Source organism: Pogoniulus pusillus, chromosome 13 (assembly GCF_015220805.1).
Source record: "Pogoniulus pusillus isolate bPogPus1 chromosome 13, bPogPus1.pri, whole genome shotgun sequence".
Taxonomy (NCBI): Eukaryota; Metazoa; Chordata; class Aves; order Piciformes; family Lybiidae; genus Pogoniulus; species Pogoniulus pusillus.
In genome coordinates, this window is record NC_087276.1 from 12,368,373 (window position 1) to 12,387,223 (window position 18,851).

Sequence of the window (18,851 nt, forward strand, 5' to 3'; positions counted from 1 at the left end):
CTTTTGATGTGAATGGATAGAGATGTTTTTTAGTGCCACTTTTTCTGTCTGATCTAGAGCTCTGCAGAAGTTAGGGGTCTGTATGAATCTGTTGATTGATTATTTAAAAACAACTGTTGAATTATGTTCTGCATGAAAGGTGGGGGAGGGGGGTGTTGTGTGTGCTTTTTGCTTGGTTTGTTGTGATTGATTTTTTTTTTCCTCTGTCAGTATCCAAAATCTGATATGCCTAGGTCTTGCTCTGTTCTGTGAATACAAATGAAAGGTTTTATCAACATAAACTGATTTAAACTAATGGCAAGAGTTAAAAATGTCAACAACAGGAAAATTCACCACCAGTACATACTGATAGAATACAATTGAAGCTTATGGTCTCGTACCTGTTTGTGCCACAAGTAATTAATTTGTCTAATTCCTTTTCCATTAAGACAAGTCCCAACTGTTTATAAGCAATATTTTTCTATACTCTGTAATTTGCAGCCGATCAGAAAACTTTAGCAATTCTTGGTGGCTCTTCAAAGGCACAACAGACAGTGCCTGGGAGAGGAAGTTCTAGTGAGGGTTGCAAGGTGAAGACGACTCCTATACCAGCCTGTGAAAGCAGTTGTGTAGCTGTGTCCTCCCCACTGCTCTGACTGCTATGTCTGGCAATGTATGAAAAGGGAGTGTGTTGCTGGGGAATGTAATGACTTTGGTGTAGTGCATTATTTAGGTGGGGTTTGGGCTGACTTGATAGTTTTTTCCCTATTGCCTCTGTATTCTGATCTTGTGCAAGTGTCTTAAAGATTTTGGACACGTGTGAGTGCACCAATACAAAGTAAACTGCAGGTCTGTATTTTTTTCCTTTTAAAGTTTGCATATAAAGTTCTGTAGGTGTAAGAATGTCTTTGCTAGAGGCCTACTGTTGGCAAGTGATTGTCCTTCCAAATGACTTCCTCTTATATATGCACTTCTACAGGTTTTATTTGTGAAGTTTCCATGGGCTTGTTTCTTTTAACTCACTTTACAGTGCTGCTTTAAAATTATCCCCGAAGGTCTCTGCTTCTTTTCCTTTCCTATTGATTTTGTTTCCCTCTGTTTTGCTGTGTTCCCAGTAGAATGGGATTGTGCCGTTCTTACATGGTTATGTAGAAGGGCTGAAAGCCTTGAGGTTTTTCACAACAGGTTCCTTTATTGCTGCTGTACTCTGGGTATACAAATAATGTATTTGGAATTGGAAATCATGAAGAAATATTTTTTTGTCATTTTAAAGCAGGATTTAGGTAGCTGTATCAAAAAATGCTCCAATACCATCCTCTGTCTTAACAAAGACTTCCACATTCCTTGTTTGTTTCTGGAAAGAGACATAAAATAAGACTGCATGTGTAAAACTTGTCAAGTTATGTTTTCAGTCCCATTCATTATTTTAAGTAATTTAAATGGTTATTGTAATTTACAGTTCTAAATTCTTTTGTCATCTGTGGTGTTTCTGGAGGTAATTTTGTGTTTTAGTATATTTATTATCCATTTTGCGAGCAAAGATACATAACAGGGCAAGACATTTTGTAGCTTGATTTCTTCTGCTTGGTATTTTTTAAGAGCATTCCTTAAAATAGAAATGCAAAACTATATGTCCTACTTTCCTCTCACTAAAATAGATGCCTTTTGTTAATTTTAGATACAGCAGAGCAGGATATGTATTAATGATATCAAAGAATCCATATGCTATTCAACAGGGTCCTAACATCAAGGACAAAAGAACCCTGACAACAGCTGTCCCTAATGATTTGGTTTGTAAAATGTTTTCTTTTATTTCAGGAAGCTGGATGCTTTCATCTACGATGCAGCAGTGCTCAATTACAAGGCTGGAAGAGATGAAGGCTGCAAACTTGTCACAATAGGGAGTGGATACATCTTTGCCACTACGGGATATGGAATAGCACTTCAGAAAGGATCACCTTGGAAGAGACAAATTGATCTAGCCCTTCTTCAGTTTGTTGGAGATGGTAGGGACCAATCTTTTTATTTTCTCTTTGTATGCACGGTTACTTCAGTTTTTACTAGCTCTAAGGCTTTTACTACTGCTTTGCTACACTCAAAAAACCCCAGACAAATGCAAAACAAATGAGCAGAAATATTCCTGAATGCTGAGACAGGAATTCTCTTCCACTCTCTTCTGACTTACCTCACTCTTAAGGTCATTTGCAGCAATGTTCAGAAAGTGTTTTCATATACACACAAAGTATCAGTGGCCTCAGTGGTGAAGAGCGTTTCTAAACTTATTTCTCTCTCTCTCTTTTTTTTTCTTTTGAGGCATTACCTTTCAGCATGACTGCTTTGGTCTTTACATGGTGTAGCTCATTTCTGAACCAGTAGGGATGATGTCTAATGGGGTAATTTAAACTTCTGGTAGAAGAACGGGTTTTGGAATTGAAGAGTGGTGACTGGTTTTATTGGATTTCAAGCAGCTGTTTTTGATTCAAACACAGAAACAGAAGAATTGTAGGTCCTCTTGACACTTCTGCACTGCAGAAGAAGAAGACTTACTGCACATCTTTGACATGTTTGCAGACAGAAATAATGTCTTGCTCTCCACATAAGGCTTGAACTATGTTTTGATTGTGGGAATGTTTGTTTGCCACAGTGAAACTTCAAGCCTTTCATAAAACGGCTTAGGTTGGAAGGGATATTAAAGATCCAACCTCTCCACCATGGGCACAGACACCTCTCAACTATATTCAGCTGCTCAAGGCCTCATCCAACCTGGTCTTCAACACTCTCAAGGAGGAGGCCTGCACAGCCTCCCTGAACAATCTTTTCCAGAGTCCCACCATGGTTGTACTGAAGAAATTCTTCCTAAGATCCACTCTAAACCTACTCTCCTTCAGCTTAAAATCATTCCCCCTTGACCTGTTGCTAGACACTCTTATGAAAAGTCTCTCTCCGGCCTTCCTGTAGGATCCCTTCAGGTGTTGGAAGGCAGCTCTAAGGTCCCCTCAGTGTCTTCTAGTTTCTAGACTGAACCTCAGCCTGTCGTTGTAGCAGAGGTGTCCCTTCCAACCTAGGCCATTCTATGGTACATGCCTGCTGTTCCATAAACCCCAAGACGTTAATTTTCATACTGAAGACAGTATGTTAGTCTTACAGAACAGGGATTTTTCTTTCCTGTTCTGATACTGAATGACTGAAAGAGGTGTAATCATCATCAGTGAATGACTGAAAGAGGTGTAATCATCATGATGGATGTGGTTTCTCTGGTGTACATATGGAGATACTGGTGTCATCATTATTGATTTCTTGGATTTAGTTTTACGGAAGAAACACTGCTTACTTCTGCTAAGGAGCAAATATGTGATTCAGAATAGCTACATTTCAAGCAACTTGCACATTCTTGTTATAAACAGTTGCAATCAGTTGATTGAAAGCTTTGCTTTGTTTTTCTATTTGTGACTAAAAATTTTTTTGTTCGTGTAACACTATTAAGAAATTTTAGATGCTGCAATTCTGACCCAGTTTTAGATGGGGAAGTTGAAACAGAAGTTGAATTATTTGTTCCATACTAAAGAAGAAAATGCTTCTATAGCCTCAAGGAGGATCTGAGATGTCTTTCTCAGCTGCGGGCTAACTCTAGATGCTGCCAGAGCATTGCTGAGGTTTTCATTCTTTTCACCTTGCATTTTCTTTGTGCTTGCTCTTTTATCGTTTTTGATAATTCTCATCCAATAAAAGGAAATGAAATCGCAGGGAAATAGAATAAATGAAATAGAAGGGAATATATTTGCAGCTATTCAAGAAAAAACGCATCAAGATACTAAAGGTGCTGCATTTTTATGTATCTCTTTGAATATCAAGGAGAAAACAAAATGGATGGGGGGAAAGAGGGGAAAATCCTATGTATTTACACTTCGACCTGTGCCTTTACACAGCATATGAATGCTTACACCTTTAATGCATTTTTAGTAGTTAATAGTAATGCAAATGAATTGTCCATGAAACTCAGTAATAAAACTTGCATATGAATAATTTATAGGATTGCAACAGATACAGTTGTACCCAGGTGACTGAAACATTGCCATGAAGTGTCTGCTCCCATCTTCATCATACTTGTAGCCAGGTGGGGGTTGGCCTCTTCTCCCAGGCAACCAGCAATAGAACAAGGGGACACAGTTTCAAGTTGTGCCGGGGGAACTATAGGCTGGATGTTAGGAGGAAGTTCTTCACAGAGAGAGTGATTTGCCATTGGAATGGGCTGCCCAGGGAGGTGGTGGAGGCATCGTCCCTGGAGGTCCTCAAGAAAAGACTGGTAGAGGCACTTGGTGCCGTGGTCTAGTTGACTGGATAGGGCTGGGTGATAGGTTGGACTGGATGATCTTGGAGGTCTCTTCCAACCTGGTTGATTCTATACTTACATATTACCTTAGAAGACAAGCAAAAGATTTTACTGCACAAACCATGGAGATTGTGCATGTGTGTGCTACATTTTTCCAGTGATGCTTTTCAGTCCCATTAGAAGGGTTTCTGAACAACCTGTGAATGCTAAAATAAGGATCCCAACGTTTATGACCATCCTCTCAACTTGCTCCAAACAGAAAAAGACCACAAAGATGATCCAAGGGTTGGAACACCTCTGCTATGAGGATAGGCTGAGGGAGACGGGCTATTTCAATCTAGAGAAGACCCTGGAGGAACTTTAGAGCTGCCTTCCAATACCTGCGGGGATCCTACAGGAAGGCTGGAGAGGGACTTTTTGTAAGGGTGTCTAGCAACAGGTCAAGGGGGAATGGTTTTAAGCTGAAGAAGAGTAGGTTTAGACTGGATCTGAGTAAGAAGTTGTTCAATATGAGGGTGGTGAGACTCTGCAATAGGCTGTCCAGGGAAGCTGTGAATGCCTCCTTCTGGGAGGTGCTCAAAGAGAGGTTAGAGGAGACCTTGAGCATCTGAGACTATTTGAGAGGTGTCTGGGCCCATGGTGGGGAGGTTTGAGTAAATGATCTCTAGTAAATGATCTCTAAAGTCCCTTGCAACCTGAGCCATTCTATGATATGATTGTTCACAAAATGATGTGGGCACCATTAAAGGGAATATCAGTTGGACATATATGATGTGTAGGAATTATTGTAGGTTTCTTTCCTTTACTCCTAGAAGTGTTTACTACCTTGTTTCATGTCATTGTGTCACAGGTTGAGATGATAAGTTTCAGATAAAAAATTGCAAACAAACAAATGGGAAAGGAAGAAAACAACAACAAAAAAAGGCAACTGGAAAAAAAACCCCACCCCTAAGAATGAGGGTGAAATTTCTTCTACTAATTTTTAAAGTACATTGCAGGTTAACTGGAACAAACACCATGAAATTAAATGTAAAGAGTAATTGCCTGGAACTAGCAGGGCTGGATTTTGTAATCTACATCCATCTTCAGTAGTTTGAGTAAATTTTCTAGCTATGAACTTACATAACTTTCTTTTGGTGAATCAGAAGGGATGAACCCAGAGTTCAGATTAACGTCACTTGCTGTATCACTAGAAGCGTAGGCTAGTCTTTGAAGTTATCTAGACTAAAAGCAAGCATGGTTGGGGGGAAAGTTTCTTCTTATGGTGATACTCCAGGGATAAGCCTCAGTGGAGTCTGAATGATGTTGTTTAAGTAAATAGGCAAGCACAAATGAAGGCAGAAATACTTCTTTTGCATGTATGGTCTCTGCAGAGTTGATGGTTCTCTAACACTAAGCCTGTAAAGCAGCAAAGTGCCTAGCAGGGTTGAATTATTATTCAGTATACGTAATAGAACGTTCATCACTGTATGGAGCAATTTCAGTGAATGATTATAAATCTAATGAGTTTCATGAGCATAAGAAAAAAAAGTCCTAATGAGTTGAACAAACATGAATTCTTGATCTGAATATTATGTTAATAAGAGGAGAGAACATTTTGGATGATACTAGATATTTGGATAAAACCAAATTATTTGTTTAAAAGTATAGCTGATTGCACCTACAAAACCTCCATCATTTCATCCCTCTTTTACATTTCCATAGTACTGAGACAGCCCTGCAATGTCTTAGAGCTTTCAATTTGCTCTGCATGTGTCTTTCCCCTGCAATTTTTCTCATTTGATTTTTTCCCTTGCTGCTTCTGTGTAATTCTGCTATTCAAGCCAGTTGACTTACACATTTAAATGATTTTTTTGCATAGTGGATAGGAAGCTTTTCCCTCTTCCTTGCTGATCAGCCAAAATATTAATGACTTGTTCATGCAGAAGCATCCTTTCATAATTTCCGAAGTATGATACCCTTTCTACATTAAAGTCAATGGCTTAGAAGCCTCTTTTTCATCTTGTTAGCATTGGGAAAAATGTAGGTAAATACACAGATGCTTGTAGGTTTGTTTTATAGATAGCTTTAAGCTTGGAATGAGTAGTTTTATGTATTTACAAGAGCAGTGTTCTAATCCTGAAGATAGCTCTATTGGGTGGACAAACTGTATAGGCAATTAACAATTACACTGTGAAAGTAACTGAAGTCTCAGTGGAAGGAAGAAGGCTAGAAGATGACAACTTTATTACTCTGCCAGGGAGAAAAAAAGATAGAGGGAAGAAGGATGGGAAGGAGATGCTGCTGAATTTATAGAATAGCTACTTAAAGAAAGATCTATCCCCAAAATGTTTCATCACTTGTTCTGTTTATGTTAATGTACGTAGTCCAGTTCAGAGAAAGTTGAGATGAATATGCATTTATCACTAGAAGATCGATTGCTTTGGAACCCAGGGTGGATATGTGTGAACAGTACTATCAGTGATTTTCTGGCTTTGTGTCTCCTACTATCTGTACATCACATCTCATTACCTGCAGAAGCCTCCAGCTGATGATTAGCACCTGTAGATTTGGTTAAAATAGATGGTCATCAGGATAATTCTCTAAAGCACTGTGCTGGTTGTGTTTTCATTATTGGCTTGCTGTGGTCTCAAGATGAAACTTGCATTGCTTTTTAATAAATGAATATACTGAATCACAGAAGCACCCAGTTCAAAAGCAAATGAAATGATATGGCTGCTAAGAAGCAGCACCATCATTTTGTTTGGATTATCTGCCTGCAGCCATAGGGATGTGTTGGAACAGCAGTGTCGTGCACTGCTGATTCTCATGATGTGTGCTTTGAGATCTTCTGTAAACCTCTGTTCAGAGCAGCTGGGCAGGCTGACATACCTAAGAATTCAGCATGTTGCTCTAGCGAGCATCTGTCAACTGCTTTTTGGTGCTAGCTTGCCATTTGGTGGGTGCAGTGAAGGCTCAAGCACACCACCTGCATAGTTTAGCAAATCTATAACTGCAGCATTCGTGGGGACATCCTTGTTCCTCCAGCCTTCGGTAGTGGAACTTATGGGCAGCTCTCTGAAAGTCCAGGTAATGGTAAGACTCCTCTGTCTTGGGCTGTGTGTTGCCACGTAAGGCAGAGTGGGACTTCTCTAAAAATACCCTGAAAAAAAGGTTTGAAAGCCAGTGCTTCTGAAACCTATAGAAGCATGGCTTTGGGATTTGAGGCAGGATCGCTGGTGCCTAGTAGGTGAGGAGATTTTCTCAGTCTTTGTCTTTTTTTTTTTTTCTACTAGCGAGCAAATGAGATTATTGAACTGCAAATGACAAAGCTGCTTTGGCATTAAGAGAGTAAGAAGGCTTCAGAGTGTGCATGGGATCAAGCGACAGACAGCAAGGAGCCTTTAGCTATGGGGCATGCAGCAGAAAGAGAGGGATAATACGTGCATGACAGCAGAAGTAGGTGGAAATGAGAAATTGAACAATGATGGTATAAAGAGCAAGACTGGAGAGGAGTGTGAGAATATCAGTCAGCTGGTCAGGTTAAGTGTCTATTGGTGTGAGGTATTTGTAGTGTATTATGTTTCCTGCAGGCTATGAGCTTGGTTCATATGAAGATCTGGGAATAGATCTTCAGGAAAGGAGGGGCAGATGGTATAGCTTTATTAAGCCCCTAACTCTTAAAGCTGCAACCTTTAAAGCAATTAGAGACATAGGGAAGAAAACTGGTTTTGGTTTGAGTTTCCACAGAGTCTGTTATCCCCTTCCTAATAACTTTCAGTTCTGGTTAATCTTTATTTGCTTTTAGGACAGATTAGTACACTAAGAATTATTTTCTTGGGTGGATAATTGCTTCCTGCTCCTTAGGGGTAGTAGGTAACTGTGGAAATGAGATTTGCCTCCTTACATCTGGAAGAGGAAAGCTCTTTGCTATTTTTCTTTTCTTCATATTTTAGCATAAGCCTTCCAAATCACTGTCTGGATTAGAAGTGTAGCAGCGTGACTCACTCTGGCTGCTCCAGACCAAGAAGGAAATACATATGTGATTATAAGGACATATTTTCAGGGCATGCTGCTCAGGCAGGATACACCCACAATCCCAGTGATTTTCTGTTTATATATTTAGCGTCCTCCTTAAGCAGTGGGTGGAACAAATGTGACTGGAGAGTGTGAGCATATAAGTGGAGGGCGGAACAGGAGTTAGAGGGATTGTAATACTGGAAGTTGTGCTTAAGAGTTCTGTTAATTCATCCTTAACTAATGGGGGCACGCAGAGTGCAGTCATTAGCTCACAATAAGTTTATTGCTGCCAGTCATCTGTGTTCCTCTTGCAATTTCTACAGTGGGAAATAACTGAGAATGAGAGGAAGAGAGATTGTTTTGGAGATTCCAACTGTACTTTTATATAATCTGTTCCATGAAACCTGCTGTATGGATCATATAACTAGGTCAAATCGAAATTGATGAACTTAGTGAACCAAATGCACATCAACCCATTTGGCTTCTGACTCCTCTATTTGAGGAAAAAAAGTACTCTTAGGGTTTCCAAGTGCTGGGGTGCTATCTTCCTGCTCCATCACATAGTGGGAGTTCTTAGCAGAGGAGGTGTGAAACAGTTCGCCCCTAACTTTGAAAACTACCATTTGACCAGCCCGAATAAGAAAATGATTCTGATAGCACAGCCACAGTCTTTTGAAGAGGATGCCCTACATCTGACTGATATGACAGGATATATCACAGTATGTATAACCCTTTTATTCAAGATCTCTAAGTGCCCTACCTCAGTTTTCTCAGGCTGAACCTCAGACGAGCGCTTTGTGCAGGAGTCACTACCCCTTATACCGTCAGTACCTGCCTGTTTCTTTTTGCACCTTCTGCTCTCTTGCGTGCACTGTGATCTCCTGCTGGGGTGACCTCCTCCTGCCCTGCACTTTATACAAGTTTAGGGGATGTGTTGACACTAGAGGTCTGTTGTACTTAACCAATAAAGCAGCAAAGATGCTGGACTGCAGCTTGACTTTCTTCTCTTGGATGTGGAATACCTTTTCCTTGCCTGCCTTAGGCATGCTTCTCCAGACTATGCAGACTGCCTTTAGATAGGGGCAGTTGTAGTGTGAGAAAACAAAATATAGGGAAGAATTAATTCTGCCAGGCAGCTCTCATGTGTGCACACAGTGGGTTTTTTTGAGTCTGAGAAAGGTGGCTTTCTGCACAGATGCACTTGCTGATGCACACAGATACACTTGCTGCAGGACCTGGCACTGGTGCATGTGTATCTGATGCTACAGATCAGCTGGCTGCAAGTACCTTTGTGCATTGACTCTCACTGTGTAACCCAATCTCTTGGCCATGTTTGAGAGAGCAGAAACCCTTTTTAGGAACACCATTGACAAACAAACCCCCATTAGATTATTTTTTCCTCAGTTTGTTTTAGGTTTGCTCTTTCTCCTATATTCTGTGGGCACTTCAGTGCCAGTTTTTGTTTTGCAGTATGATGAAGGTACAGGCTGGCACTGAACCAGTCTGAAAATTGTAAGTTGCAAATGGGACAGGAAGTGTTAAAAATAATGGTTTTATCCAGAGGGGACATACAAAACTTATTTCTTCTTCCTTTATGTGTGAGAATAATTAAATAGATCAAAATTAAGCTAGGAACTTGATTAAATTATGCCTCCAGAGTATCTAAGAAAGTAGTGGAGGCTGCCTGTGAATCATCAGTGATTATCTCCAGGAACCTATGGCTTTGACCTACATGGTTAAAGTAGAACAGAAAAACGCCTGTCTTTCAAAGAAGAAAAAAGAATTCAATGAATTATAGACTTTAGTGCTTATAAAAATATTTGAACAAATTATTAATTATCTCATGTGATCATTTGGAGAATAATAAGAGAATGAATATTAGAAAGTCAATCTTTCAATTACAAATCTTGTAAAATTAATCTAATTACTTATCAAATAGGATAATTGTTCTTGCAGAGAATGTAGACTAGTGAAGCACAAGTAAATAATGAAATCATCAGAAGGACCAATTCTGTTTCCTTTTCCACTTTGTCAATGTTTTGGCTGTAATCAGTGTTTATATTTTGCTGCTTATTCCTCCCTCACATATTTATTTAATGTCTTTTTTGACAAGCATTACTTGTGTGTAGAGTTAATTCCAGAGTTATGTATCTGTCCATTAGTACTTCTTCAATTTCCCTCCATCAAACACTCTGTCCCAACTTCTGTTAGAGGTGTGTCCCCCAGGGGCTGGCTAAATGCAACACACCTTTTAAAACCAAGCTGTATCTGAGAAGTCTGACTGCTATTTTGGACTGCCTTCAGTCTGTGCTTTACTTGGTTGTATTCCCAAGTCGCACTGAAACCCAGCCCAAACTTGGCTTACTTCCCAAGAGTGAAGATCAGGAGAGGTAAATCATGATCTTGCTTTGATTTTGGGGATGTTTTTCTACCAGGACGAAGCTGTACTAGCTGGGACTATGCCCTTTAGTGCAGCTGAGGGGAGGAGAAGGATAAAAGCTCTGTAGCTGTGGACTTGGGAGGGGGCTGGAGACACTGCCAGGCACACAAGCAATTCTGATGCATGTTACTTACTGATTATTGGTGTGCACTCTTGGTTTTACCATTAGGAGCATACAGGGCTAGATTCTCCATCTCTGTCACTTTCCCACATGCTTATGTCCTCTGGGAAGAGGGGGAGGAGATGTGCAGATGCTGCTGAAGGTTCAGAGGTCTTGCTTATTTTCCTGGAAAGGAGTAGCAAGTTGATTTTATAACTTGCCTTTTTGAAAAGCAGCAAAGAAGATTATCCTAGTTTGTTTGTTTGTTCTGGGTTTGGATGGAATTATGAAACTTTGTGCTTGCTTATTTCTGCTGAGTTTTTAACTAGGGATATATTTGGGTGATAATTAAAGATTCTATATTTTTATTAATTATGAGGGAGACATTAGATAAGTATTGGCAAGCTGTTATTCCCTCTCCAAAAACAATCCTCCCCCAAACTGCTTTTCTGTAAGTACATGTGGAGAATGCTGGTCTGTGTGGCTTTGGGGATTCCCTATTTTGTAAATAAAATGTAGTTTTCAGTATGTGTGCATCTTCCTGGGTGCATATGTAGGTGCAGATGGAAAAAAAAAAAAACAACAAAGCAACAACCTTAAACAACCAGAAAATTAAGTAACTGCAGTGAAACGACCCATAAGTGAACATTACCTATCAGTATCTCATGGCTGGCCCATCATTTGGGAAGGTGTTGCCTTTTGGTGATGGTGTTTTAACGAGCATAGCTGAGAACCAAGGGAGGATGCTGGACCCTTGCAAGAGGCTGGGCCTCGGCAATAAAGAGAATCTGGGGATACCAGTAACCCCACTAAAAGAACCCCTGAGAGCTGATATATCACCAGTAGTCTTTGAGAGATACTACAAAAGGGCAGCAAGTTTTTCATCTCTGAGAATGATGCAGAAATAGAAGACCACACAGCCTGCAAACCTGCTAAGGGCTCTGATGAGTGAAAGCATGCAATATTACCCTTTGATCTGTGCCTTGTGTCTAGATAATCATGTTTTTATTGTGAAGAAATTGCTCAAGAGACACACTGGTCAGTTGATCTATTGCTCCCTCCCAGAATGATCAAGTGTGAAATACTCTAGAGCTGTTGTGCTGACATGTAGGAAGAAAGGCATTTCTGGGACAGTCATCAGAAAGACCCATTTCTGGGCAATAGTGCAGTCTGAGTAGAGAGCACCAGAGCCCTGGAAACTAACCCAGGAGAAATACAAAGGGGCCTGAATACTGTTTGCACTGTAACCTAAAGGCATTGTAAATTGTGTTGAATTACCACTGAGACAGCTAGAGATTTGCCATTTATTAGAGAAGGCCATGCTGTGATTTGAGTGAAAAATGCAGGGGCTTAACACTGCTTGAAACATTGATCTTTAAAAGGCTTGCTTGTGCTGAATCTTGCATATAAATTGGGCAGACTTTTCATCATGCAGTCCTATGGAAATGTAAACATCATATTTGCATAGATATCATGCAGTTATTTCTGAGTTTTGCAGGTTAAGTACACTGTGAACTTATCAAATAGAAAATAAATACTATTTTTTGGGGCCAAATATATTGGAACTTTTAATTTCCTAACCTTGGTCTAGTGTCATGATGTACTTGGTTGCTGAAATCTGCAACTACTCATTTAATTGTTAATCTAGTCCACACATGAACAGAGATGGAGAACAATTGTGACATTAATTTCCTTTTAGTAAGTGCCTGAAGTGCAAACAAAAAGCTTTAAAATAAGTCTTGTTAATATTTATAAGCAATTTGAGACCCTGCTATTAGATGCAGCCATGAACTCCATTAACACTTGGTTCGTTGGGGCCTGCCATTTATAGATTCTGAAGCTGCTGACTTTGATTTCCAGGGTCTGTCTTGAGCATTTGGAGCTCTTACAGGCTAATTAGAATTATGTACACATGGAGATGACTGAACTCTCCAATGTCTGGTAGTCACAACTTACTGACCTTTCAGTTGCCAAGACTAGGATATTGCTATGGGTGTCATCACCCTACACATTCACCTCTCAAGTCAGACCACCCACAAGGATTTGTAAGACAGTAACATTTCTCCAGCAGAACTTGATGCCGTTGAATACTTCTTTCTGAACCAAAGTTTAACTAGCCTCTAAGTTTAGTGTTTGGAGTTCCAACTGCAGGCTAAGTTTGGAAGTGACTGATTTTTATAAGAAAGTATTTGGCATCTCAGCTGTGAAATGCCTTATGTCTGAGAATTTGGTGATAACAAGTTTGTACTTTCTGTAAAGATCTTGGGTTAAATGGCATAGATAGGAAGAGCAATTAATAGATTGAGCTTTTCTGACTATTCAGCTATGCCCAAGCATTTCAGTTAAATTAGTAACTGTTTTGTCTGTGTGTCTAATTCTGGTTGTATACACATGCATGTATATAAATATATACTGGAAATACAGGCATTGGAATGGGCTGCCAAGGGAGGTGTTTGAGTCACCAACCCTGGATGTGTCATTTGGATGTGGTGCTTGGGGATATGGTTTAGGATGCACCTTGTAGAGTAGGATTATTGGTTGGACTTGGTGATCCTGAGGGTCTTTTCCAACCTGTTTCTGTGATTCTGTAATTGAAACTGAATTACATATATATAGAGACCAGAATTACCAGTCTAGTCTGTCCATTCCCAGGTAATATTCCATAAAGATGACAAGCCAGTGATTCACAGTGCTTTGCAATCCATACAATTGTTTGTTACATTTGGGTATTCATTCACAGTGATTTCTGCCATTGCCAGCTATAATGGAAAGAATGCTGCAACAGCAGGATCTGCAAACCTCCAAGATACTTTGCTTTTCATAGCTTGACAGGGCACTGTCATTTATCTCAACTCAAAGCAGGTTTGGTTGGTTTCTGTAGTGACATTTGGGGAAAGGTTACTGGATTATCAATAGCTACTTTAGATGTACATGCCAAAGGGGAAGAAACATAGAGGAAACAGTAATAAAAAAAGAGTTCTAAATTCCTTTGTGGATTTTGTTATGAATTGTAAAAGGGCACAGCAGTCAAATCAAATTGATGTTTGCCAGTCTTGGGAGATGTGAATTTTCCTGTGGGAAGTAATGAGGGCTGATTGTCAGAGCTTCAGCTTCTAGTGCACAATCCAGAAATATTGCTCTCTCTTTGGATTTGGACCTTCTCTCTTCTATAGCCTCTGTGAGTTTTATTCATAGACCTTGGGGAGGACTTGAAAGTGAGATGAGTGGAACAGTCCACTGAGGTTTGACAGAATAGAAGCAATCCAAATGTTCTAAGATATGGAAATGCAATAACGAACCCAAATTATCTACGTAGAGACAGTCTGCAGTATCTATACTCTTACAATTAATAATTTATTGTCCTTATGTCCTGGATTAGAAGACTTTTAAAGACTTATTAGGACTGACTTCCTTCTTTGGGGATACTCTTAGGTATTTTGAACACTGAGCACTGTAATTTGGGAGCAGATACACTTCTTTTTGCTGATGTAGAGGTTCAATTCATGCTTCAAGCACAAAACTTAATTCAGAATTACTGAGAACCAAATAATCACTCTTACTAATTTGTGAAATGCCTTTGCTAAAATGCCCGAGTCCTTGTCCTTTAAACTTCAACTTTTCCTTTCACATTCTATGAGACACAATTTCTCCATCACTGTCTTGTGTTCCACTTCCAACTCATACATCCAAATTATCAGTAGGCTGCAGCTTTCCTAGTGCCCTGACAATCTGTCCAGCAAAATGCTCATGTAGAGCAGGTCATTGATCTTCTAGTCTAGGTTGAAAATAGCTTAAATGTCAATATAGCTTCAAGCCTTTTTTTCTGATCTTTATTGCAGCAATGTGTGGATTATAATACTGAAAATGTATTCCCTAATCACTGGTAAGGATTAAGCATCTGTAGCATGGGAACTCTTTCCCAAATCTGAAGCCATATCCTAAACTAGAAAGCACATCATATCAGCTAATTCTGTACTTTCTGGCTGCTATATTTTCTAGAAACAGTGAAGTTTATGTCATTAAAAATAACAGTAGAATTGCTTAGCTGACTGTATCTCCAAGTGTCATGGAGGCAGGGAATTATCGTGGCTGAGGCAGGGAATTATCGTGGCTGAGTCAGGAATTATAAAAAATATAAGTCTTTTATTTTCCTGGAACCCTGCCCCCAAAACTATGTACAAAAATCAGTTTAGTTTATTAACAGATTCAGCTCGATTGGAAATGTCTTCCAAAAGGGATATTGTAGATAAATTTAGATATTTAGGAAATCAGGAATTGCAAAAGACTAAGCTACAAACACAGCTTTACCCCACTATCAATCAGGCTGAGCTGAAGATTGAGGGAATTGTATGTCTTACTCATAGAGGTGAGGTAGGCATTCGGCAATGATCCCTTGCTGGATCCCTCTGCCGGAGCAGCCTTCTGAGGTTGCAGGCAATGTCCAGTAATAGAGATCCATGCCGCAGAAGCCCTTAGGCGAGTCACAGAGCCGCCCATCTTGGAAATGTCTTGAGCACTTCTTCCTGAGTGGGATGGTCATGGAACAATGCTGCCTTCGCAGTGGCAGGGGAGAACCAAAACTGCTAGGGTACCCAGTCCGGGAGGCAGCCAGGAAGTTAGCTACTGATAGAGTCTGACAGAGAGCGGTCCAGATGCCGCTGTCTCTCTCTCTCTCAAAGGACCCCAGGCTTGCCAAGCCTGCCAGTCTGCACAGAAGGATGTAAAGGTGGGGAGAACCATCCAAAAGTGGGGACAGGATAAAACCAAGAGCTGTACAAAAGATACGAACTGTCCAAAAGTGGGGATGGTCCAGTCACAACAGGAAATTGTGGCAGGGGACTCGCAAGATGGGAGCTATCAAGGCAGGAACCTGGACACCAAGGGAATAAAAAGACATGCACGCACTTGCAATGCATCGATAGGAGCAGCACAAAACATTTGAAAATTCATATATTATGCAATCTAAAAAAAAACACCAATCTTGGTAGGAACAATTACAGTTTCTCACACACCTCTGTCCCTGCTGGCAGCAGCAGCCACACTAAGTGACAGTGTCCTTCATCTGAGGCCAAATCTCTTTGGTGAAATACGGACTCTAAATCTAAGAATATGCAGTGGAGGGAGGGAGCAGATTTTCTTCCTTAGCTCTAAGTAAATGAAGTATTTTAATGGCAGTGAGGATGTGACATAGCCAAGACCAGAAAGGAGGAGTGCTCTGCTCCAGGTAAGTGAAGATATCATTTATTTTGCTGCTGTTGCCCAGGAGGCAGGCAGTGGCACCACCAAAAGGTCAGACCAGACTGTAAGAAGAGGAGCTGGGTGCTCCCGGAGGGTCAGGAGGGAGCAGATGGAGGTGTCCAGGGCACCATGAGAGGGAAGACTGGGAGTACATAACGGGAGAAGGGTTTGCAGTTACTGCATCATGCATGTCTCTGAGGGAAAACAGAAAGAGAGCTAGAACCCCAGGAGCACTGCCAACTGCCCTTGAATGGTACTGCTAGCTACAACAAAAATGAAAAAAGCCTCGAACGAGACAAGGGCTGTACTGTGTTGCTGCAAGTATCCAGACCTTGTGGCAATTATTTTCTCTAGAAGAGCAGCTGGTGTATGAGCCACAACAGGCTTTCTTAATGGTGTATCATATACATCTGTTTTACCTCACTTGCTGCCTGTGCTGTATGGGTAAAGCTAGGCAAGCTTTGCCTTCCCAGTCTAACATTACTGTAACCTTCAGACATAATGATACGGATGCTTGCTGTTGCTTTGCCATAAATAAAAGTATTACAGGGAAGAAAAGCAGAGTTTTGATAAATATTTGTTTTCTAAAGTGGTTGTAGTCCAGAAAGTAGTTTAAAACTGTATCTCCAAATTGGTTCTCCTATCACTGCAAAACAGCCAAGTATGAGAGGAAATGTGACTAATGATACTGAAGTGATGGCCCAGTGCAGCATCTGAGGACAGCCAGCTGCTGGACCTGGCCGCTACTGCTCATGCTGAACTTGTAAACTATCCATTTAATCATTTTTTTTCGGGTGTTCTGCCTTTTAAGATTCATAAACATCATCTTGGGCTGGAAGGCTGGAGTAAATAAGTGAAAGGGATGTATGGATGCAAAAGAATGCAAGATATGTAAATACTTGGATTGTAAAGTTGTCTGGTTAGTGGCTGTTCAGTGTGAAAAATAAAACAAGAGACAAGAGGGCTAATAAATTAAATCCCCAGGTACCCAAACCCGAGAGAACAAGAGGTTTGTGAGAAGGCAGCAGAAACCAGATTTATCAGGAGAAATTCAAGCAGAACATTGCAAATTGCATGAAAAAAGGCAATAAGGTTGTCATGGGTCTCCCAGGAACTAATCAACTTCCTATGCATGTTTCAAAGATACTGTGAGAAAATGTGATGTTTATTTTGCAGTGTTTAAGGGAGGGGTCAGAGAGTGTCAGGGAGGAATGAAGTTAGGAAAATGGAGATGAAGGGGCATCAAAGGGGCTAGTTATGCATTAAGATATTTGTTGGACTTGAGCCCTACATCTGCCTACTACAGCCTGTCCCTTCTCTTCACTGAACTCAGTTCCTAGCTGTTTTTGATGTGATCTTCCTTTCTCTTTGGTGTTTATGAGTGTAGGGGCAGGTGTCACTTCTGGAAAGAGCCAAGGTCCAAGCCAGTGCCTGTGTATAAGGGGCACACAGGTTGTGGGCACAGATATTGCACAGATTTAGCACTGTTTGAGGAGGTCTGTAAATACTGGTGTTTGTGAATCTGTGTTTTTCACTAGCAAACCTCAGTCCTCATCAGCTGGGATCAGGCTAGGTATGTGGCCGTGTGAAAGCTGCTAACCACGGTGCTGTCAATGAGGGTATGGGTGTGCATCAGCACTTCTGGAGTACACACAGCTGGCTCACTACCAGCTGGACCTGCAGATGGGAGCTCTACTTATGGCACCTAATGAGAACAGGATGAGCCTCCTGGATCTCAATGCACACCAAATGCAGGTCTCATGCATGTGGTGAAGGAATCCTCTGGGATGGGAAACCTGCAGTTCCGCTCTCTGTAAGAAGCGATACTAGTTAAAGCAAGCAGAGGAAAGTTTTACCCAAATCACAGATCTTGCTTTCTAGAGCAGTAGGCTTCCCACGTAACGTATGAAATCTGAGGACATCTGAAAGTAGGGTGCTGTGAGTTGAAATCTGCTATATTTGCAAATCCTTAGCAGACAAGGCTGAAGTGCTCCACAAGTGAAACATTAATTGGTGCTGTATTTTTAAACTTGGAAAGACTTCTGAATACTGTGAGCAGTAATTTTTGCATTCTAACTGCTTTGACTCCTTGCTCTCTCTAGGGGAAATGGAAGAGTTAGAAACCCTGTGGCTGACTGGTATTTGCCACAGTGAGAAGAATGAAGTCATGAGCAGCCAGCTGGACATCGACAACATGGCAGGAGTGTTTTACATGCTTGCAGCAGCCATGGCACTCAGTTTAATAACCTTTGTCTGGGAACACTTATTTTACTGGAAACTTAGATTCTGCTTCACTGGAGTCTGCTCCGATAGGCCAGGACTGTTGTTCTCCATCAGCAGGGTCAGTATGATTTTCATATCCCACTTCAGAAAGCAGACAGGAAAAACACTGTCTCCTTAAAAATCCTTGCTTGTTCTTGCTTGCACATTTAAAATATGTCAGTGTCCATGTGGTGCTCTCGAGTAGTCAATGGGTTTAGGATGTGCTTTAGTTCCATGGGAAATCTTTTCTCCATTAGGTGACTCTAGGATGTGTATTACCACATACTAAGGACAATCAGTAAGCAAAGGCTGAAAAAAATGCATTTAGGGGAAACTTTGGTGAAGAAACGATAGAGTTGCTCAGTTGCAGGAAAGAGATTAATATCCACACAAAACTCCCAAGGAGAATAAACACTAAATTGACAGATACTAGCTCTCAGTTTTATATATTTCTTAAACAAGTGGATTTTAAGCCATAAAAAGATACTGGAATATTTTTACAA

The 18,851-nt window shown here is 40.6% G+C and overlaps 1 protein-coding gene across 6 annotated transcripts in view; it reads left to right on the forward strand.

Annotated features, from left to right (window-relative positions):
• The window catches only part of GRIN2A (glutamate ionotropic receptor NMDA type subunit 2A), a 228,794-nt gene that overhangs the window by 195,270 nt on the left and 14,673 nt on the right, over nt 1-18,851 (forward strand). For all 6 annotated transcript variants that reach the window (XR_010304479.1, XM_064153024.1, XM_064153020.1 and 3 more), the window contains exons 12-13: nt 1,798-1,985; nt 18,189-18,427. Coding sequence is in view for 5 of the 6 variants with exons in the window: in XM_064153024.1 (XP_064009094.1) it covers nt 1,798-1,985; nt 18,189-18,427 (427 nt within the window). In the remaining variant the exon portion in view is untranslated. The remainder of the gene's footprint in view (nt 1-1,797; nt 1,986-18,188; nt 18,428-18,851) is intronic.